The sequence below is a fragment of the Bison bison genome, unplaced genomic scaffold, assembly GCF_000754665.1.
Source record: "Bison bison bison isolate TAMUID 2011002044 unplaced genomic scaffold, Bison_UMD1.0 scf7180017864035, whole genome shotgun sequence".
Taxonomy (NCBI): Eukaryota; Metazoa; Chordata; class Mammalia; order Artiodactyla; family Bovidae; genus Bison; species Bison bison.
In genome coordinates, this window is record NW_011494607.1 from 18,488,832 (window position 1) to 18,513,611 (window position 24,780).

At 39.0% G+C, this 24,780-nt stretch overlaps 1 protein-coding gene across 2 annotated transcripts in view; it reads right to left on the reverse strand.

Moving 5' to 3' along the window:
• Nucleotides 1-1,190: 1,190 nt before the first annotated feature.
• Nucleotides 1,191-24,780, reverse strand: part of FBXL4 (F-box and leucine-rich repeat protein 4) — a 55,177-nt gene continuing 31,587 nt past the window's right edge. For both annotated transcript variants that reach the window (XM_010834735.1, XM_010834734.1), the window contains exons 6-8: nt 10,133-10,204; nt 7,155-7,467; nt 1,191-1,747 (exon numbers count right to left, since the gene is read on the reverse strand). In XM_010834735.1, the coding sequence (XP_010833037.1) occupies nt 1,584-1,747; nt 7,155-7,467; nt 10,133-10,204 (549 nt within the window). In that variant the 3' untranslated portion in view covers nt 1,191-1,583. The remainder of the gene's footprint in view (nt 1,748-7,154; nt 7,468-10,132; nt 10,205-24,780) is intronic.

Below are 24,780 nucleotides of genomic sequence, written 5' to 3' on the forward strand. Positions count from 1 at the left end.
CTTTGCTTCTGCCATCAAACAGAAGATGTGGGGTGTATCAAAAGGACAGCAACTCTCATACAATGGTTTCTTATGTGGAGGAGACTGGATTACTATTTTAATATTTTAAATGTCACATACTACATTCTTTATATTCTATAAAAGAATAGGCACAGTACTACTTGTACTTTATAATTTTAAAATTTGACATATGGCTGAATTCAATAATATATTCTTATTCATTCAACAACTATTTACTGAATGCCTACTATTTCCCACATGTATAAATTCACTAGCTTAAGAACTCTGGTAGGGGTAAAAATGCTTTCCTATACATACTACTGAGATTATCTTCAAAAATTTCCTAGAGATATATATTAACTATCTAATTTTTAACCCAAATATGCTTCTTCTTAAATGACTACATCTTATAACAAGAAATTATAGAGTAGTGCTGTCCAACATGATAACCACTAGCCTCAGGAAACTACTGAACACTTGAAATGTGGCTAGTACAACCTAGGAATGGAATTTTTAATTAAATTCAAGTTAAATAAAACAGCCACATGTGGCTAGTGGCTGCTGTGTTGGACAGCAGAGTTCTATAGGATCACTCTAGGATGTGTGGATATTGGAAATTAACACTCTGCCCTGTGTGGGAAAATAAATTTTGTTACAGTAAACATTTAATATTAGTTTGGTATTTGGAACAGCCCTGCTTTTTCATTCCACAAAATATTTTCTGTCTACTTTCTTAGCAGCAGAACTAAATCAATTTACAATTAACAAAACAATGTTTCTTTTCTTTGTTTCCTCCACTATAGCTGGTTTCTGATTATTTAAGGTGCTGGGGCACAGAAAAAACAAATAAATAAAATCCACATATAATTCAGATGACTTAAACCTTTCCCTCTGGCAAATTTTTAAGGCATCTGCTGAGCAGTTGTAAAATTATTTCATTTAGGACCTCTTGTTCTTATCTTTGCCCATCTTTTTATACTCTTACTATCCAACAGTAAAATAGATAAATATATCAGAAAAGTGGAGAAACTAAAAACTTTCAACTTGAATAATTAGTACATCAACTTAAAAAATAACCTTAACAGATGAAAAATAAGATTCTTCTTTCAAACAACTCTGACAATTTTGTACATACCAAACAGAATACTGGCCAGGTCATAAGACTCATTATTAATAAGGCATCCTTACATGGAGGTGTGAAAAATTAATTTTATTTTTGCATAAATATCATGATACTTTATTGTCCAAAGTGCCCCTTTCAAAATAAGTTAAAATGTTTCCATATTACTTTTATCAAACATGTAGTTACTGACTAAAGCATTATACCACTGATTAACCAAAGATAAAAATAATATGAGCCACTCAAATATTCTTGAAGGAAAGTGCTTACATTATTTTGTGAAAACATTTGTTCAAATCATTGATGCAGTGATTTAAGGGACAATTCCACATTTTTCTTTAAAATCCACAAATGTCTTAATGGGACATTAAGACATGCCCACCATTATAAAAACTAAACAAAACCAACCCCAAAACAAAATCCTACAAAAGCACATTCATTTTATTACAGGACAAGTATGAAGTCACTGGGTAAAGCTCTTTTTTATGAACACTTTCGGAAAGCTCGCACTGAGTTCCAGCACAGCTCTATTATCAATCTGAGAACAGAAGGACACATCAAGTAAGGAGAGATCTTTGCAGGATTCCAGGAGTTTTCTTAAGGATGCCGGACTTACCATTCTTGTTCCTGTTTAAAAACAATACAAAACAAAACATTACACAACATTTATATAATATCCTGATGAAGAGTTCCTTTTGCTAATTATTTAAAATACATTTAAAATAGCCTTTTAAAAATTAAAAACATTTCTTAAAAGACTTAATGTTGAAATTGTCCTGTAAAAAAATTTTTTCCAGCCAGGCTGGTCAATCTAGGACCTGAATTTCATCAATAACCTACCCATTTGATTTTCATTCCTACCTCCTACCCTTTCCAATCAGCTCCTCCAGACTTTCCTATTTCTGTTCACCCCAGTTCAAAACTGTTTGCACATCTCATTTTCCTGAACCCGTGGGTCAAATCAGGCCTCAATACTTACAATGATTCAACCTCTAATTCCATGCAGTACAATTACTGAGCGACTACCCTGTAGAAACTTCTGTCTCAGGGCACTGGAGATACAAAGATGAGTAAGACACGTACCTGCCTTAAAGAACTCACTGACCAGAGTTGAAAGCAAATAAGTACAATACAACTTGGTAAGTTTTACAGTAAGTATAAGATGGCATGACTGGAAGACAAATGATGGCTGATGAGTACTATTTAGCTCATAATAAATTTGAAGTGATTATGGGGTATTCAGATGGAATATAAATCATATAAATCATGTAAAGCACCCGATACATGGCAGGTACTCAATATATACCAAATATGACTAGGCTCTAAGATGTCACGTGTAGTAACTACAGGTTTTCTAGAGAGGGGAAAAAAAAAAAAAACCAACCCACAATGGTATTGCGTATACATTCGTGGGATGTGGATTAAAGTTTCTGAAACAGTAGTCTATGCCTTTTGCTCTGAGAAATCCTATCTCCTCCCCTTCCTGCCACAGACTCTAGAAGCTGTGACTATACTGCGATCCTGACTGTAACCAACCCTGTGACAAACCAATGCAGATCCTCCTGGGAATTCAGAATTGGGATTCAGTAAAGTCTCCAGTGCCCACTCCATCTCTTGAACTAAAGACATGGAAAACTGGGTCAGGATTGCTATATTTGGCCATGTGTACCCAGAGAAGCAGAGATGGCCAGCATGACAAAAGAAGAACAAAGCAAGACCAGAGGGAGATGCAGACACAGCGCCTAAGGCAGCAGAGGGAGGGCATGGGGGACGGGGGCCTCAGCAGGCAAGACAGGAGAAGGAAGGAAAAAGAGAAAAAGGTCCCTCGCCTTTTGATGGTTTTCGGTCCCTTCTGAGGTCTGACCACAGCCAGCTTCTACCCAAGGGATCTGAGATGGACACCTGTATCTTCATGATAACTGTCTTTTTCATATGCTTTAGTTGGTGGCTCAGACGGTAGAGAATCTGCCTGCAATGTGGGAGATTGGGTGGGGCAGATTCCCTGGAGAAGGGAATGGCTACCCACTTCAGTATTCATGCCTGGAGAATTCCATGGACAGAAGAGTCTGGTGGGCTACAGTCCAAGGGGTCACAAAGAGTCAGACACAACTGAGAGATTAACACTATACTGTAAGCTATCCTGATGGGGATTTCGTTATATAAGATCAGAAAACTTCACCGAAGCCTGTGAAGTTTTTCACCCAGGGTTGTGACCATTGTCTATTTGCCAGTCTTGGTCATTTGAATCTGAGTTTCCTGATAAACTGTTGTTGTTCAGTTGCTAAGTCATGTCCAACTCTTTTGTGACCCCATGGACTGTAGCCCGCCAGACTCCTCTGTCCATCAGATTCCCCAGGCAAGAATACTGGAGTGGGTTGCCATTTCCTCCTCCAAGGGATCTTCTGGACCCAGGGATCAAACCTGTGTTTCCTGCATTGCAGCTTGGATTCTTTACCACTGAGCCACTAGGGAAGACTTTCCTGATAAATTCAGAGCTCCTAAAGCCCAACAGAATTTCAGGGAAGGAAGTCAGAGACTGAACGTTTAACTGGGCTGGTGTCCCCTGTCGTATTCTTCCAGGGCACTCTGTGCTGTTGTTCTGTTGTCTCCTTAGGACACAGTCCTGTTTTCAGGCAGCTTGCTCTTTCAGGGCACTGAGTATCTCCAGTGTTGAGAACAAGGCCAAACAGTATATGCTCAATAGGTGTGTACTCAACAAAAGGATGAAGGGGTGCTGGCTAATTTCCCAATGCCATCGCCCTGGTGTAGACCCTCCTTAGATGGATTATTGCGGCCAATCTCTCTGATTTTGATCTCTTCCTTCTCCAAGTCACCTACTACTCACTTCCAGGTAAGGATTCCTAAAACATAGCTCTAAATACATCACTCATACCCCTAACTGAAGCCCAGTAAGAGCTCTTCCTTGTTTAATTTTGTGCAGATTCCTCATCCTGGTGTTCAAAACTCCCCATGTTACTCTCCATTATACCAACATTTTAGATCAAATAAGACTGCCTATTCTCTAAAGATAGTCTTGTGACTTCAACTCCTCTGCTTTTGCTTCATGCTATTCTTTCTGCCGAAAATGCCCTCCTCCCCCAATTTCCTGCTCATTTTTTAAGTCTATCTTTAAAATACCTATTAGCCTTTAAAAAATTTTTTATTTTATATATTTATTTATTTTGGGCTATGCTGGATCTTTGTTGCTAAGCACGGGTTTTCTCTAGTTGCAGCAAGTAGGGGCTACTCTCTAGTTGTAGCACGTGGGTTTCTCACTGCAATGGCTTCTCTTCTTGCAGAGCATGGGCTCTAAGACAACTGGGCTTCAGTAGTTGTGGCACATGGGCTCATCTGCCCCACAGCCGGTGGGATCTTCCTGGACCAGGGATCGAACCAGTGTCCCCTGCATTGACAGACGGATTCTCAACCACTGGACCACCAGGGCAGTCCCCTATTAGCCTTTTGAATTAGCCTTTCCTTATTTCTCTGATCATCCATATTTCTCTGATTCCATGTCTCTGATATATATATAAATATATATATATTTCTCTTTGCTTTGAGCCTCATCAAGATGGACTTGCTTCTAGCTTGCATTACAGTTATTTATACGCCTGTTTTATTCCTTCTTGCTAGGTTATCAACTCTCTGAAGACAGGTACTCTATCTTATTCAGCTTTGTACTGATAGATAAGTACGTTTAGTATGAAGAAGTTATGCCGCTTAACATTCATATGTGCTAATCACAAAATGACAAATAAAATAATGAATATCAGCATGGTTTAACTAAGAATCCCTTTTAAAAGAAAACAATAAGGAGTCTAACACTAAATGGTGAAAAGAAACCAAAAAACAATAAAAATACAGCACAGTGGTTAGAAGCAGAGACTCTGGTTCAAGTCCAGATTCCTTACTAGTCAGGAGCCCCGGACAAATCATTTAACCTGTTTCCACCTGTTTTCTCCTCTGTGGCTAATATATCTATTAATACCTCATGAGGTTATGGTGATGATTAAATAAGTTAAAATATGCTCAGAACAGTATAAAGCATACAGTCACTTTGGTGTTAACATTATGAGTTATTATTAGTGATATTCTTTTACTGTGCTCTTTATATTTGAAATAAGATGCTCCAATATATTTGCATGATGGTCATCTTCCATTGAAAATTATATAATTATACTCAGCAAAATAAATAATGATACTCCCTTGCTCATACAAGTCACAAATATTTCAAAAGAAGTCATGATACTTCTTACCTGTGTTTCTTTTATGTCTCCGTCAAGTAATTCATACATTCATAGACCAAACTTACACTACCTGACAACAGAACCCATGGTCCATAACAACTGTGCTTTGTTTTGGGATCAGTGTTACTTGTGTCTTTGTAGTTTGGTTGCATCTCTTTCAGATACTGGCTACTCTCCATCTCTAGTGTATGTTTCGGGGTTTATTTGAGGGTTTTTTTGGATGGGAAACTGTAAAATAGATTTTAAACAACACTGGCACCATTCTCTGAAGTGAAGCCTGATGGAATTCATGATTATTATTTTTTTAATATAAATTTATTTATTTTAATTGGAGGCTAATTACTTTACAATATTGTATTGGTTTTACCATACATCAACATGAATCCACCACAGCATGATTATTTTTAAAGGCCTTTGGCTGCTTTTTCTCATTGTCCCTGTGACTGACTTTTTTTTGAAAATTCCAAAATATTTATCTTATAAAAAAGTCTAGGCTAATTCAAGGGAGAACGTGAATAAGGCAGGAAAAGAAACAAGCAAGTTAAGTGGGCGTGGTGTTTTGAAAAGACAGTACTGATCCTGGGGTCAAAATCCTTGTGCTTGACCCTTGCTCTGCTACATGTCAACTGCTGGCTCCAGCACCCTCAACTATGAAAAGACAAATGATATCCAGCTTTCTGAGCTATGAAGATGAAGGAGAATATAACACAGACGAAGTATCTAGCCCAAAGTGTGTATATAATAAACAAGAAGTTTTTCCTAAATTTTTTTTAATCAACTGTTTTTTTACTGATTTTTAAAAATGTATTTACTTTTACTGAAGTATAGTTGATTTATAATATTGTATTAGTTTCAGGTATATGGTATAATGATTCAGTAATTTTTGAAGATTATATTCCATTATAAGTTATTATAAGATACTGGATATAATTCTAGCATATATATATCTTTGTTGCTTAGTTTGTAACTATTAATCCCATATGCTTAATTTTCCATTCCTAAGTTTTTAAGAAACAATTTCTGCCTTATAAGTAACTTTGATAAGTAACATGTGACTATATAAGCAACACCTACAAAGGTACCATAAGCCTGGACTGTGGAGAGATTTTAAGTGAAACCAGAAACACCAGTGCTGAAAATCTTCAGGTTTCCCTTTGGTTAAATGTTGAATAAACAGTAAAAGATATAACTAGCACTTCAAGGACTACTCTATTAGTATTAATAGATTACCAGAAACACAGTGCAAGTGTTTTGGGTTCACAACTGTGTGGGCAATTATAACTGTGGCATCCTAGCAATTCTGGCCAACATCAGAAGTAACAAAATATCACACAGTTTCTGACTGTAAATTGCAATAAAGACACAAGGAATCCCAGAACTGGGAAGGATTTTCAATAGCTCTGCCTTAGGGTAGAACTACTCCTAAAAGCACAATCATCAGGGATAGAGACCGTATTCTTTAATCAAGAATTTAACATCAAGAAGCTGTGTGTGTGTCTTGAATTCATTACACAAACGGATTATTTCTTATCTGTCAAAAAAATGGAGAACACGGCTCATCCAAACTCTCATTCTTCTCACTAGACCAAGAACTAAGGATTATTCAGAGCTTTCTGATAAGTTCAGTGATAAAATTCTGTTATTGCCCTCCCTCTCTTACTTAAGGACAGTTATAATTATCAAGACAACATTTTGATTGCATCCAAGATTTTTTTTTTCTTTATAAAATGTCTGAGATTAGCTTTTATGTCAAGGCTTTAAAACAAAACTTACAGACTGCACCTTACCTAATATGTCCAGTTGGCGTAATCTGGTACAATTACTGGCCAGTTCTTCGATGTCTGTGTCACACACCGACCTGTTAGCCGTTAGAAAGAGTTTCTGCAAGTTTGGAAGCTGGCGTGCCAGTCTGGCAAAGCACCCGGTGCTGCTCTGCAGAGTAGGGCACCAGCCGAGGTCAAGTTCCTCCAGAAGCGGACACCCAGAAGCCAGTTCGGCTATCCCGCTCTCAGTGATGTTCTTACACCTCCACAGATCCAGAGTCCGGAGTTTTTTACACTTGGCTCCTATCATGCTAGCTGTCACGTCGTAGTCTTCAATCTGGAAATCAAGTAATTTCAGTCTTTCCCATACTATGCTCAGAAACAGAAACTGTCTGGAGCATGTTCAAACATCCTTAATCACCTCCTGTTGTTTGCTTCCATGTAAACATCCCCACATTGAGGTTAATACAGATCTGCTCGCTCATCTCCCAGAGCGGCCGCTGTTTCATAAAACAGCAAGAGTAATCACGTCCTTAAAAAGCCACTTAAAAGAATTCCAGACAGGATGTTAATGAATTAAATCCAAAGGCAGCCTGAAATCCTCAGGATTATTTCGTGTACGCCTCCCATTTTGACAGCGCTGTTGCCGCTTTGATAGGAATGTAAGATCTCCCTGAGAAAGGCCTGTACTTTGATAGGCTCTAAAATAGTAAGTGAATATGTTGATAGTACTAATAAGGATACTAGTTTTGGTTACATGAGGTCCTTGGAGACTGAAAATGCAACCTGAAAATAATTTAGATGGTGATACATTAGCTGTTGTCAGTTACCAGAGGTGTCCAGTGATTTAACTCATGATCATGGGATAAGCTTCTACTAATCAAGAATTAAACATTGTTCATGGACTTTGACTGTTTTAATGATGTTTCTTTAAACAGATTCTTTTAAGAGTTTTATTTGCTTTTGTTATAATCAGGTATTGGCATTATCACCAGACATCAAAAGGAAATGAAACAGCAAACATTTCCAATGATTACTTCCTTTTATTTCTTTATTCATAGTTTCATCTACAATGTGCCAGCACTACTCCAGATATCAGCAACAACAGTGAACCAAAAAAAAAAAAAATACCATGTTCACATTCCTTGGAAAGACATACAGACAGATAAGTGAGCAAAATAAATTCAGAGAGTGATAAGTAAAATAATAAACAAGGTGCTGTGACAGTGAGTACAGTGGCAGGGGTTGAAGGAGGGAGTAGCGGCTGCCGGGGTCTCTGGGAATGAGTGGGACACGTTCATAGATGTGATATGGAAAAACAGATTCAGTGTCAGGTAAAGCTAGAAAATCCTGGCTTAAGCAAAGGCAAACTGTCTATTGTAGGACATACTATTGAAAATGTCAGGAGGAGGATATAGGAGCATTGTTTCCTAATTTTGACCCAGAATTCCTATCTGCCCTACTCTTTCCCATAGATACACAACTTTCTAAATTGAATATCTTTTAGGACTAACGTTCCATAGGTCAACTTTGGAAAATGTTGCCTGCTACTACACCTAATTCCAACTATAAACATACACAATTCCAACTGTAAAGTGCCTGTGATCAGAGGCCTGTTTTTCTAGAGAATGCTGCTCTACTTTATGGGGAGGTAATTAACAGGCAGAAACCTGTAGCCAAAGTTAAAACAGGGTCCTTACCAATCTAAAGAAGGCGGGCTAACAATAGGCAAAGATCCAAGTGACAGTAACTGGCTGGTGTGTTGTCACAGAAAGTGCCACGGAATGTCACTGAGCTCATGTAGAAGAGAAACTAGAAGGACCCAACAGAAGCCCATGAAATGGCTTCCTGCTGTTGTTGCTGCTGCTGCTAAGTCGCTTCGGTCGTGTCCGACTCTGTGCAACCCCATAGAGGGCAGCCTACCAGACTTCCCAGTCCCTGGGATTCTCCAGGCAAGAATACTGGAGTGGGTTGCCATTTCTTTCTCCAATGGATGAAAGTGAAAAGTGAAAGTGAAGTCACTCAGTCATGTCCAACTCTTAGAAACCCCATGGACTGCAGCCCACCAAGCTCCTCCATCCATGGGATTTTCCAGGCAAGAGTACTGGAGTGGGGTGCCATTACCTTCATCCTGTTTATTAAGGTCTTCCTAATAAGTGGATGAAAAACTGGAATGATTTAGGATTTCCTGAGTCTGCTTTGAGTGTGTGCGTGGAGGCGGGGGCAGGGGCAGGAAATGAAAATAAAAAGGAATAGGTTGCTCTACAGTTAGTTACACTGGGAGATGCATTTCCTTTGAGTATGTATGCACACACACGTACACAGAACACACATACATACACACACCAAGGGCTCTGCTGTCCCTTAAGTGTCAGCACTATCTACTAACCATGCCATTTAGTTGAAAAACATTTAATTCATGCCATGAACTCTTTTAATGGCATGTAAACTACAATTTTAAATCTCAAGATTATTTATTCCAAGAGTCCCTAGACTTTTGGATTTCATAGACCAGTGACGCTTCAAAAAATATGTGAGCATCAACATAGGCTTGTGGCCATCATTTTATCTTACTCAATAAGGGCACTAAAACAAACACAGGAGCAAACAAAATGAAATTATCTACTACCATCAACATTTCCAGGAAATAATCTCAGATCTCAAAAACTAAAATTAGCCTCGTGAAAAAGTTACCAAACTACTGGCATTTGGGTATGATTGATGCACTATTTTGTAAAGAAGCCCAGAGAGGTAAATAGCTTGTCTGAGATAACATATTACTTGAGGCAGAACCACCCACTTTACACCACACTATACTTCTCTCCTTGTTCTCACAGATAAGTAATGTCCATGTTTCAAAGACAAACTCTTCAATTTAAGAAAAATGTTTGAAAGTGGGGTGCACAGTTGTTAACCATAAATCTGAAAAGCTGCGGGTGGGTGTGGGGTGAGTCAGGATAAAATTCACCTATGGGAAGAAAAAATAATTTTCCAATACTTACCATGACACAACTACCCAAACTGAGGTGCTGAAGGTCTGAACAGAAGTTCAAAATGCTGAGCAGGGCTGTTTGCTGCCATTGGGACCCACATCAGACGCAAATAAGGAAAAAGAAAGAAAGTGAAACAAAGAGGTCAATTAGACATTAGGGGCTGTCACTGCTTTTCCTGAAACAGAGCTCAAAACCTCAGTTACAGACACCACAAATGCCATTTAATGAGTCCCCAGGTGTTCACACCATTGATTGGCTTGGAGTCAAGGTAATCATTACTCGTCTCCACATAAGTCGTCACTCTGTATATGATTTTGCATGTCCTAAAGACACGTATATTCCCTATGACCTCTCAGTGCATTTCCCAAAGGTAAGCAATTTGAAAGCCTGGTGAAGACGAAATAACAAGATAAGCCAAACCATCCCTCCTAAAACACACATACACACACACACACACACACACACACACACACCGAGAGCTGGTGACAGTGTAGAACAGCACAGCTTTGACATTCACTGATCAGCTGCAGCCTGATGGACCTGCCAATAGCCACCCCAAATCAGGATGGAGCCAGTGACTTTAATGTCAAAGGATTCTCTTTGTTGACAAGGATCCCAACAACCATCGAGCACCTGTCACTAGCAACATGCTGACTGAAACGTATATAACGTGAGCTTTCTAGTCATGTTCCTGCCATTTCAGCCCATCCATCCTGGGCAGTGAAAACAGTCTCACCACTAAAGAAACCCAAAGGTGTGCGAGACTGCTACATAATCATGGTTCCTGAAACATCTCTAAACAATCAAAATCTCACTTGATTACATGCCCACTGTGACAAATTTTAAAACAATGCAAAACATTCAGATTACTAGTTTTTTCTTTTATAAACTAAAAAAAAACTACTACTCAAACGTGGCAAACTTTCTAAATATTTGAGCTAAATAAATAACATCTAACAAAATTAAAATGATAGTATTTAACTTCTGTTTAATCTATTTCAAGTGTTACAAAACCAAAAAAAAAAAAAAAAGCAGTGCTATATTTAAAATGGATTACCAACAAAGACCCACTGAATAGTAATGGAACTCTGCCTAATGTTATGTGGCAGCCTGGATGGGAGGGGTGTTTGGGGGAGAATGGATACATGTATATGTATGGCTGAGTTCCTTCACTGTTCACAGCTAATTCTACTTATTTAGGCAAATATTTTATAATAACTTACACAGTCTGCATATTAAATTGAGAATTAAAACTTCATTTAATTGTAGATAAAAATGATCATTTTTCATTCCTACCTTAAAAAAGGAACTAACATAGAACATAAGAGATTCATATTGAATGATACCACACATCTTTCCTAAATAAGAGATGAGAGATCAAATGCTGATACCAAGCTATGAGGGGATAAGAATGACCTTGGAAGAGATGCTGTGAGGAATGTAACAAGGAGTCAAATAGAGATAAATAAAACGGTTGACTGGTAGCACTGAGGTGAGCAAGCACAAGTTAACAGTTTCCTGACTTTCTCCAGCAGAGCTCATGATAAACCAGAGACTGTGGGAATACCCAGGTAAGTTCAGGTCGGTCACTCAGTTGTGTCCGACCCTGCAACCCCATAGACTGTAGCACACCAGGCATCCCTGTCCATCACCAACTCCCAGAGCTTGCTCAAACTCATGTCCATCGAGTCAGTGATGCCATCCAACCATCTCATCCTCTGTTGTCCCCTTCTCCTCCTGCTTTCAATCTTTCCCAGGTATAGAGCACACCTCTATAGATCAGCCGGCAATCTCTCCAAATCCAGTTAACCAATCTAGAGTATCTTTAGTATCTTTTCTTTTCTCTATTCTATTAGTATTCAGAATGAAAGTACTACTATTGATGATAAAGCAAAAAGCAGAAACTGCCTCTTCACTTCCAGGCATAAAATGACCTGATTTTAGAGAGACCACAGACTCAATGATTTAGAGCGGGAGTCGATGAAACACGGCTCATTGGCCTATTGTCTGTTTTTATAAATAAAGTTTTGTTGAAACAAGGCACACCCATTTCTTTCTGTATTGTTTATAACTTTTCACTCTACAGCAGCAGGGCTGAGTAGTTAAGACAGAGACCATATGGCCTGCAAGGTCGAAAATATTTACTATCCTCAGAATGAACGGGCCCACCTCCAACTTAAGAAAACAATTCTACCTTAATGACTATTTGAAGCACTTCTACACTTCTAGAACACACAAACAGATGGATTAAAGCTACATTAAGGGTACTACAAAAAAGGTATTCAGAAATAAAAACTGAACAATTTTATGAACCTCTCATTTAAAAGATTTAAGATACCTCTAAGGTCCCCAAATTGACAAATTCTGCTGGTTAGTCCTGTAAAATTCAATATAAGCATAAGAGTAGCTCTATAAAATTAAAATACAATTTAAATAGTAGCTTTAATAATGCAAAGCAGCAGATTCATTTTCAAATGAGTTTGCAATTTTTAAACAAAGGTCAACGTTATTTAAATCACTGTGGAAGGGAGTTACTAAGAAATGACTGGATCCATGTTAATTCCTTCTACAGAATTTTCAAACCATACTCTAGGTCAGTAGTCCCCAGCCTTTTAGGCACCAGTGAGAGGTTTCCTGGAAGATAATTTTTCCACGGACCAGGGTTGGGGGGACCAGTTTGGGGATGATTAAAGTACACTATATTTATTGTGCACTTTATTTCTATTATTACATCAGCTCTACCTCAGATCATCAGGCATTAGATCCCAGAGGTCGGGGACCCCTGCTCTAGATGAATGCTGGCACCTGGTAAGTAGGATTTCCACTCATAAAGAAAGAATCCTTTTGCATTCTACCTGAAATCTACCTACTGGCCTTGATCAGCAGCTTCAAAATCCAATGGATAACTATAGGTTACAGGGAATTATTACTGCCTCTACTTGTTACAAGGAAATTTATTAAGAAATAAAGGAGGGATTCCCTGGTGGCTTGTGGGAAAGAAGCTGCCTGCCAGTGAAGGAGACACTGGTACATTGCCTGGTCCAGGAAGATCCCACATGCCGTGGAGCAACTAAGCCCTTGCAGCACAACTATTAAGCCTGTGCTCTAGAACCCAGGAGTCCCAAATACTGAGCCCACATGCCACAACTACTAAAGCCCTAGCACTCTGGAGCCTGATCTGCAGCAAGAGAAACCACTGCAATGAGAAGCCTGCACATCACCCTGAAGAAGAGCCTCTGCTCACTGAAACTAGACAGAGCCTCTGCAGCCATGGAGACCTAGCACAGCCAAAAATAAATAAATAAAAAGTTTTAAAAAGCATATGTAAAAGATGAAAGAAGATAGAAATTCAAATTTTCATTGACGGTTTTTTTAAGTGATGCTATCCATAAAGTAATCTCCTATCATAATCTCCTTTCTTCCAGACTTCTAAAGTGCTAAGCAAAAATACTTAATAAAATGATAACTGATGCTTATTATACTCACATATAAGTTTTAGATAGTCCAGATTTAGAGCTTAGTAGAATAACAATTATATATACATCATGCACATTTTATAATATAATGAGACCTTATATAATCTACATCTGCAATATTATGATCACTATTTTACATTAATATAGGTTTATAATTATTTTAGCTAGTTAATACATCTTACAATTAAAATTTTTTACAGTTAAAAATTGTTGCTTATCTTTAATAACGAATACAACCCTTACTTACAACACTCTTAATATAGGATGGTAGAATTTTTTAAATCAGTATTTCCTACTCTAAAACATGATTCCTAGACAGCATATTAATGAAACAGATAACAAGTCTATATATCACAAACATACATTAACTAAAATAGACTAGTGACATCACCTTATCACAAATGTGCTTTCACTGATGATGTTTCAAACACATCAGAGCAGTAACTACAAGTAATGAGATGAGATGTTAGAAAAGTGTATTCACTAATGAATATTTATAAATTTACATAAGAAATACCACCAAAGAAATCCTAAGAACACAATAACTCAATTATTGAAATTTAAGATACACATACATGTATGAATTTCTCTTTCTCTAATTTAATTTTTGGGGGGCCCAGCATTCCAATATCGATAAATTTGGGTAAGGGAAATATAAACTATAAGTTGAAGAATTTTAAGAACTATTTAAAGTACTTGAAACTAACTATATTTAGGATATTTAAATTCAATTACTTTATAGATGTTTGTATAAATCACCTACTATTAACTGTTTCTTTTATACTGTTTAAATATATAATATGATACAGTTTATATACTGATACATAACCAGAACTTGAAAATAATATTGTCTTTAATAGGTTAAACCTGAAGATCAACATTGTGGTAGAAAAGTTAGACTTGTGATTGAGCTCTAAAAAGAGAATGTTCAAGATCATGTCATTATTCAGTCGCTCAGCGAGTCTGACTGTTTGCAACCTCATGGACACCAGGCTTCCCTGTCCCTCACCATCTCCCAGAGTTTGCCCAAGAAACTATCTTGGGCGAGTTAAATAAGCAGAGTGACAATACAGAGTCTTGTCATACTCCTTTCCAATTTTGAACCAGTTCATCGTTCCATGTCAGATTCTGTTTCTTCTTGAACTTCATACAGGTTTCTTAGGAGAGCTAAGGTGGTCTGGTATTCCCATCTCTTTAAGAATTTTCCAGTTTGTTGTGATCCACACAGTCAAAGGCTTTCACATAGTCAATGAAGCACATGTTTTTCTGGAATTCTCTTGCTTTCTGTATAATCCAATGAATGCTGGCAATTTGATCTTTGGTTCCTCTGTATTTTCTAAATCCAGCTTGTACATCTGGAATTTCTCAGTTCACGTTCTGCTGAAGGTTAGCTTGAAGGATTTTGAGCATTACCTTGCTAGTATGAGTGCAATTGTGTGGTAGTTTGAACATTCTTTGGTACTGCCCTTCTTTAGGGTTGGAATGAAAACTGACCTTTTCCAGTGTCAAATTCTAAAAACCAATGTGTGTGAAACAACAAAACCTAAGACTAAATCACACACATTTGCCTTGCCCTAGAGCCAGACACCCTGGAATGTGAAGTCAAGTGGGCCTTAGAAAGCATCACTACGAACAAAGCTAGTGGAGGTGATGGAATTCCAGTTGAGCTATTCCAAATCCTGAAAGATGATGCTGTGAAAGTGCTGCACTCAATATGCCAGCAAATGTGGAAAACTCAGCAGTGGCCACAGGACTGGAAAAGGTCAGTTTTCATTCCAATCCCAAAGAAAGGCAATGCCAAAGAATGCTCAAACTACCGCACAATTGCACTCATCTCACACGCTAGTAAAGTAATGCTCAAAATTCTCAAAGCCAGGCTTCAGCAATACGTGAACCGTGAACTTCCAGATGTTCAAGCTGGTTTTAGAAAAGGCAGAGGAACCAGAGATCAAATTGCCAACATCCACTGGATCATGGAAAAAGCAAGACAGTTCCAGTAAAACATCTATCTGCTCTATCGACTATGCCAAAGCCTTTGACTGTGTGGATCACAATAACCTGTGGAAAATTCTGAAAGAGATGGGAATACCAGACCACCTGATCTGCCTCTTGAGAAATCTATGCAGGTCAGGAAGCAACAGTTAGAACTGGACATGGAACAAGAGACTGGTTCCAAATAGGAAAAGGAGTACGTCAAGGCTGTATATTGTCACCCTGCTTATTTAACTTATATGCAGAGTACATCATGAGAAAAGCTGGACTGGAAGAAGCACAAGCTGGAATCAAGATTGCCGGGAGAAATATCAATAACCTCAGATATGCAGATGACACCACCCTTATGGCAGAAAGTGAAGAGGAACTCAAAAGCCTCCTGATGAAAGTGAAAGTAGAGAGTGAAAAAGTTGGCTTAAAGCTCAACATTCAGAAAACGAAGATCATGGCATCCAGTCCCATCACTTCATGGGAAATAGATGGGTAAACAGTGGAAAGAGTGTCAGACTTTATTTTTTTGGGCTCCAAAATCACTGCAGATGGTGCCTGTAGCCATGAAATTAAAAAACACTTACTCCTTGGAAGGAAAGTTGTGACCAACCTAAATAGCATATTCAAAAGCAGAGACATTACTTTGCCAATAAAGGTCCGTCTAGTCAAGGCTATGGTTTTTCCTGTGGTCATGTATGGATGTAAGAGTTGGACTGTGAAGAAGGCTGAGCACCGAAGAATTGATGCTTTTGAACTGTGGTGTTGGAGAAGACTCTTGAGAGTCCCTTGGACTGCAAGGAGATCCAACCAGTCCATTCTGAAGGACATCCATTCCTTTCTTTGGAAGGAATGATGCTAAAGCTGAAACTCCAGTACTTTGGCCACACATGCGAAGAGTTGACTCATTGGAAAAGACTCTGATGCTGGGAGGGATTGGGGGCAGGAGGAGAAGGGGACGACAGAGGATGAGATGGCTGGATGTGGCATCACTGACTCGATGGACGTGAGTCTGGGTGAACTCCGGGAGTTGGTGATGGACAGGGAGGCCTGGCATGCTGCGATTCATGGGGTCGCAAAGAGTCAGACACAATTGAGCGACTGAACTGGCGACTGAACTGAACTGAACTGATAGTCTCATTTCAGAGTTTATTTTTACCATGGTAGTGAATCTCTCCTATAATAATACAGTTGAACACATCTTTGGTCACAGATGACTAAACCAATCATTTTCCATATCAACCCATGATGGATGATGGCAGAGATGTACAGTCAAAAAGTCATAGCACTTTGCATACCAGCTGAACTGGGCTGTAACCTTACTGCCTACATTAAGAGAAAGAATGCTTTGATCTGAGGGTTAAGGGTTGGATTATTTAGAGAGCACTGGAGACAAGTCTGAAGCACACTTGGTGAAGCACACAAGATGAACACTTGACATTGTTCATCTAAATGATGCTCAGGTGAAGAGGGTACACGTGTCCAAAGACTATCTTCTTCCAAAAGCATACCTTTCCTTCCTGTTAAGAGAAAGTTATCGATCTGCTTTGTGCTGAAGTCTTGAAGCATTTAAGTCACATAAGTAACACTCATGGTTCTCATTCTAAACTCACTATACAGGTCTCATAACTGTAATTTGGTTTCCCCTGTGATGTGCTAACAGTGAAAGAGTCTCTAACAAATGTGTCCTTACCAGGTAGATTGCTTATACCTGGTATATTGCTTACTGTAATGATTGTGGATGATAACGAATCTGACCCCCAAGAAGCCAAAAGGCTTCTCACTGTAGCTGAATCATAGCCAATCACACAGGTCACAAACACTCACCTCCACCAAAAGCCTCATATTTCCCCTGGCACTTCTATAAACCCATCCAAGATAGAAAAGAAGTATAGACAAATTCTTTCCTGGAGACCTATATTAAGGACTTTAAAAAGTTTGTTAGTTTTGGAATATAATATATGAGAAGTTATTTAAATCTTAATTCTTGATTCTGTTTAAAAACAAATAATTATTATCTTTTGTTTTCAGTTCAGTGCAGTTCAGTTGCTCAGTCGTGTCCAACTCTGCGACCCCATGAATCGCAGCACGCCAGGCCTCCCTGTCCATCACCAACTCCTGGAGTTCACCCAAACTCATGTCCATCGAGTCAGTGATGCCATCCAGCCATCTCATCCTCTGTCGTCCCCTTCTCCTCCTGCCCCTAATCCCTCCCAGCATCAGGGTCTTTTCCAATGAGTCAACTCTTTGCATGAGGTGGCCAAAGTACTGGAGTTTCAGCTTTAGCGTCAGTCCTTCCAATGAACACCCAGGACTGATCTCCTTTAGGATGGACTGGTTGAATCTCCTTGCAGTCCAAGGGACTCTCAAGAGTCTTCTCCAAAACCACAGTTCAAAAGCATCAATTCTTCACCGCTCAGCTTTCTTCACAGTCCAACTCTCACATCCATACATGACCACTGGAAAAACCATAGCCTTGACTAGACAAACCTTTATTGGCAAAGTAATGTCTCTGCTTTTGAATATGCTATCTAGGTTGGTCATAACATTCCTTCCAAGGAGTAAGCATCTTTTAATTTAATGGCTGCAATCACCATCTGCAGTGATTTTGGAGCCCCCAAAAATAAAGTCTGACACTGTTTGACGGTTTACATGTTATCTAGCTAAATGAAGCTGTTTAAAATGGACTGCATTTTAGATACAGCTAACAACAGCCTGTATTAGTCAACAGAAGTGACCAAAGTAGGTTCTTCCTACTTCAAGTGTTCCTCTTGATCTCAGTTAGTAATCAGCACTGGTTTTGGCAAGAGGCCATTCCTCCTCCTGAGTTTGTTAGCTGCACTCGCTCTACTAAAAGAAAGATCAGGGACTTTCCATGCCGTCCAGTGGTTAAGGCTCTGCACACTTCCACTGCAGGGGGTCTAGGTTCGATCCCTGGTCAGGCAGCTAAGATCCCACAGTCCTGTGACTTGGCCAAAAGCTTTTAAAAATAAATAAACAATATAAAGGCCATGTGTGCTCTACTTACCAATATACATAAATGTGTTCTTTAAATCAAGTAAGAATGCAGCCAGAAGAACATCATTATCTATGTGTCAGAAAGCAAATTCATGGCACTAAATCAAATCATACTATTTTCAAAAGACATGCATCTTCTGTAGGAAAGCCCAGGTGCTCTCATCAACAGATGGGAGTGGTACACACTTTACTTATATATAAACCAGGACAGAAAAAAGAAAACAGGAAGTGAGTTTTGATATTCAACAGAAGTAAAGATTAACTGCTTTTGTTTGTCCTCTAGTCCATGAAGATGAAGGCAGTGGGGCCCTTGAAACTGTTGTCCCAGCGCAGTGAGCCAGGTAAACAGTTGCTGTACCACACTTATGGGTCACTGTCATATACTAGTCCCCTACACAACCTATAATCAGTTTTTTCACTTCTTCAAATTCTTTCAATTTATGCTCTATCATTCTTGAAGTGAGGCAATCAAAACTGGATGCAGGTGTTCCATTTATAACTCCAACTTTTAAAAAAACTCTTGGTTCTCTTGTCTGCTGCTAAGCAACAGAATGACATTCTTACTGAGCAACCTGCACACCCCAACTCACCCCCAACTCCAGATATTTTTTCCCCCAAAACAAAGAAAAGGTAAACAGGTTGAAACTCCTAACACTAATCCAGATTGCTTTAGACAATGTGAAGGCCTTCTCTTGAAGTCACTTTTTGTGCAGTATGTTAAAAAGCTATCCTGTACAAGTTGTATTAGTTTGCTAGAACTGTCATGACAAAATGCTGTAGACTGGGTAACTTAAACAACAGAGATTAATTTTTTCACAATTCTGGAGGCTAGACGTCTGAGATCGAGGTGTTAGCAGGGCTAATTTCTTCTCACGCCTCTCCTCTTGGCTTGAAACCTGCCATTTACTTTTGGTGCTTTCATATGGTCTCCCCTCTGTGTGTCTGTGACCTAATCTCTGCTCATAAGGAGACCACTCATATTGGATTAGGCCCCACCCTAATGACCTCATTTAACTTAATCATCCCTTGAAAGACCCTATCTCCAAATACCGTCACATTATGAGGTACTAGGGGTCAGGACTTCAACATAATAAATTTTGGGGAGACACAATTCAGCCCATGGAACAAGTATTTAAGAATAGTTGCAGATATATGCCCCTTTAGGGGTAAAGGAGAGTTATATCTTTATTACTTTCAAATGGTTCAGGAAAAAATATGCATAAAGTAGAGCAATCTATTTTGTATGCAACTTTTCGTAAGTCTAAAATTATTTCAAAATAAAAGCTCTTTCCTTGTAAATATTTAAGAGTCTATTTCATGAGTTAAATTTCTACAGCTCTCTCTCACAAAAATATATCATCATGTATGGCTAAAGAAGGACTTGTAATTAATGTTTATCATAAGTAACAAGAATCCTGTGAATAGAGATAAAAAGAACAAAAAGAACTTAAAAGTCTTTCCAATCTTACATATCTCACTCTACTATCCTAACTTCCTTGTCATTAATGGTAGAAGAAACTACCTACAATTAAAGTCTTCTTCATGTTTGTCCCCATCTTTTGCCTTAAGTCTTGCCTATACAATCATCAAGGACCTACCAAATTCAGTAAAAAGAAAATTACTGCATTTAACCACTCGTTTCACTAGTTATTCTGAGATCACGCATTAAACAGGGTCTTAACCTCAGCATATGGGTCATTTCTGTTCTCCATCCCTTTGCACTATCTTTTCATCAGGCATACAGTTACAGCCCTGCATCTACTGAAATTCAATCAATGTATATATACCCGTAACTCTGAAAAGAGATTATCTAATGACTTTCTCTCTCTCTCTTTTTTTTTTTTTTTGATGTTTTAAAAAAACACTTGCCATCTCTGATGAAGTAATTTTTCATCACAATCCTAAACATATCTAAGGAAGGAAAAAGATCTGATAAAATAAACAAAACAAATAGAAATATATTTCACTATCTTTTTTTAGAGCTAAAAATTCTGAACAAATACAAGTTCAAAAAATTTTTTTACAAGTTTTCCAAGTTGTAGATCTCCCATCCATCTGCTTAGCTGATGTGGTTATTCTGTAGAAAGACAAACTTATCTGATGCTTATGAACTTATCGAACAAAGAAAAGAGAAATTGACAAGCAAGAGCTATCACTCATTCATTCAATACAGGTTTACCAAGTATCTACTATATATATTCACTATAGTGAATACCAGACAATGTTCTACATACTAGCTGTAAAGACATAAACAGTCAAACATGATCCCTCTCATTATGGAGTTTATAGTTAGGAATGTACTTTCCTTTTACCAGAAACAGATCAGAAGCATGAAAGCAGTAATTTAACCTAAGTCCCTCATAGCACATGCTGCTGCTGCTAAGTCACTTCAGTTGTGTCCGACTCTGTGCAACCCCATAGACGGCAGCCCACCAGGCTCCCCTGTCCCTGGGGTTCTCCAGGCAAGAACACTGGAGTGAGTTGCCATTTCCTCCTCCAATGCATGAAAGTGAAAAGTGAAAGTGAAGTCACTCAGTCCTGTCCGACTCTGTGCGACCCCATAGATGGCAGCCCACCAGGCTCCCCCATCCCTGGGATTCTCCAGGCAAGAGTACTGGAGTGGGTTGCCATTTTCTTCTCCAATGCATGAAAGCGAAAAGTGAAAGTGAAGTCCCTCAGTGGTGTCCGACTCTTAGCGACCTTATGGACTGCAGCCTACCAGGATCTTCCATCCATGGGATTTTCCAGGCAAGAGTACTGGAGTGGGGTGCCATTGCCTTCTCCCATAGCACATGATGGAAAAGATATTCCTATTTAGGAGGATCTATAAGAATACTTCACAAAGTTGGGAATAATTTGTAGGATTATGCTGAAAAAATCTATACTATCATTTTCACATGTACACAAGTCTATCTAATTTACAGTGTGATGTTATTTACAAGTACGATCTAATTTGGTCTTCTCAATAGCCTATGTGATAGGGTAAATTTTTTAACAGGTAAACTTTCAGCTTAGTATAAGTGACTTTCTCAAGCACATAAATCTTTAAAGTGGGAAAACCAAGAGAACTGTTTTATGATGTGGGTCTCTGATACAGACTAAAAAACAAATATCTTCCCAATTTTTACATTATAAAATAATGTCTGAATCAGATACCCAGAACTTGCTGCTGAGCAGTTTTAACCATAGTTAAAGTCTGCTAAAGATCTTACTGCTGTTTCTTCTCACAGTAGGGTACTGCTGCTGCTGCTGCTGCTGCTAAGTCGCTTCAGTCGTGTCCGACTCTGTGCGACCCCATAGACGGCAGCCCACCAGGCTCCCCGTCCCTGGGATTCTCCAGGCAAGAACACTGGAGTGGGTTGCCATTTCCTCCTCCAATGCATGAAAGTGAAAAGTGAAAGTGAAGTCACTCAGTCCTGTCCGACTCTGTGCGACCCCATAGACGGCAGCCCACCAGGCTCCCCGTCCCTGGGATTCTCCAGGCAAGAACACTGGAGTGGGTTGCCATTTCCTCCTCCAATGCATGAAAGTGAAAAGTGAAAGTGAAGTCGCTCAGTCGTGTCCGACTCTTAGCAACACCATGGAGCCTACCAGGCTCCTCCGTCCATGGGATTTTCCAGGCAAGAGTGGGTTGCCATTGCCTTCTCCACAGTAGGGTACTAGCTATGGTATAATCAAAAGCAGTGGAGCTGGGGAGAAAAATCTTAATGAACTAGGCCAGGGCATAAAAGGCTGGGTTTCAAAATGACACTTGGGGCTTGTTTTAAGGTTGCTTTCATTTTAATTGACTACCAAAGCAGCAATCAGACAGTATACACAAAATGCATTGTGATACAACCCCAGTTTCTAACAAGGTTATACATGAGGCTCAGTGGTCACTGCAGCAGGCCTTGTTGGTAAAATCTGTCAGGTAGAGAGAAGCGTAGTGCTCTGGACCCACTGTTTCACCACTGGCTCAGGGAGGTGCCACATCAGCATACCAGGCTCTACCTACCAGCATATAGGGCAATTCTGACCCTGCTGCTGCTGCTAAGTCGCTTCAGTCGTGTCTGACTCTATGTGACCCCATAGACGGCAGCCCACCAGGCTCCCCCATCCCTGGGATTCTCCAGGCAAGAACACTGGATAGGGTTGCCATTTCCTTCTCCAATGCATGAAAGTGAAAAGTGAAAGTGAAGTCGGTCAGTCATGTCCGACTCTTAGCAACGCCATGGACTGCAGCCTACCAGGCTCCTCCGTCCACGGGATTTTCCAGGCAAGAGTACTGGAGTGGGGTGCATTGTCCAACTGTGACCCCATGAGAATAGCCCACCAGGCTCCTCTCTCCATGGAATTCTCCAGACAAGAAAACTGGAGTGGGCTGCATTCCCTTCTCCAGGGGATTTTCCTGACCCAGGGATCAAACCCAAGTCTCCCAAATTGCAGGCAGATTCTTAACCATCTGAGCTACCAGGGAAGCCCATAATGTTTTGCTTAAGTAACAAGGGAGGTGCTTACAGATTGATACGATTACCAGTGTTGTCACTTTGGTTTGTTTTAAAAGAGACCAGTTGATTGTGTTGTCTTTTCCCTTTATTCCTCTGAGTCACTTAGTGCCTATAAAGGAGTCTGATGCAGATCCCGAGAATGACAAGATAACAGATGTAAATAAAGTATAGGCAGAGAGCACTGAATACAGAGCTGGGAAGCTGTTAAATGTCAACACTGCCTGGGTAGGTTTTTCTCCATTTTGAATTTTGCCATTTGTACCACTAAAATGAGATTATTTTTTATTTTATTGTAAGTCCAATGCAGATCAATGAAAATCAATTTTATAATTTTTTCTATGTACTAAATGTCAGAAAAATCATCTAGAATAAATTTAAAAGTGATTTTATGGTCTTTTGGCAGCTGGATTAATAAAAACAAACTTTAATAGGTAGTAACATATGGTACAAACCAAATTTTACTTAATGAAATCATACAGTGATTTCACATCTATGTTTAAGTGACTGGGGGAAGCAGAGTTGATGCTATTTAGACTTGGATACATATGTATAAGGTCTCCAGTCTTGAGCTATGAAATCTTCTCAATCTCTATAAAATCAAACTTTTTATGAAATATATAATCATATACTATCAGCTTCTGGAGGTAAATTGAAGAAAATTGTAGACTATTTAATGATTCCCTCACACTTAGATGATGTGAATTTGTAACATTTCAAAAGCATATCATGGGAAACATTTTTACAAATCAACCCAGAGGTAAGATGCCTAGCAAGTTATATAATTTCTTAGTTTTTACCCTATTTTTCTTTCTGAAGGTTTACTTAATAATGAACTAAGCTACATTTCTTCTTAAAGTTAAATTTAATCTTACAAATTACAAATAGCTGTGAAAAGAAGAGAAGCAAAAGCAAAGGGGAAAAGGAAAGATATAAGCATGTGAATGCAGAGTTCCAAAGAACAGCAAGAAGAGATAAGAAAGCCCTCCATAGCAATCAATGCAAAGCAATAGAGGAAAACAATAGAATGGGAAAGACTAGAGATTTCTTCAAGAAAATTAGAGATACCAAGGGAACATTTCATGCAAAGATGGTCTCGATAAACAACAGAAATGGTATGGACATAACAGAAGCAGAAGATATTAAGAAGAGGTGGCAAGAATACACAGAACTATACAAAAAAGATCTTCACGACCCAGATAATCACAATGGTGTGATCACTGACCTAGAGCCAGACATCCTGGAATGTGAAGTCAAGTGGGCCTTAGAAAGCATCACTACGAACAAAGCTAGTGGAGGTGATGGAATTCCAGTTGAGCTATTCCAAATCCTGAAAGATGATGCTGTGAAAGTGCTGCACTCAATATGTCAGCAAATGTGGAAAACTCAGCAGTGGCCACAGGACTGGAAAAGGTCAGTTTTCATTCCAATCCCAAAGAAAGGCAATGCCAAGGAATGCTCAAACTACCACACAATTGCTAGTAAATCATCTCACACGCTAGTAAAGTAATGCTCAAAATTCTCCAAGCCAGGCTTCAGCAATACGTGAACCGTGAACTTCCAGATGTTCAAGCTGCTTTTAGAAAAGGCAGAGGAACCAGAGATCAAATTGCCAACATTCGCTGGATCATGGAAAAAGCAAGAGAGTTCCAGAAAAACATCTATTTCTGCTTTATTGACTATGCCAAAACCTTTGACT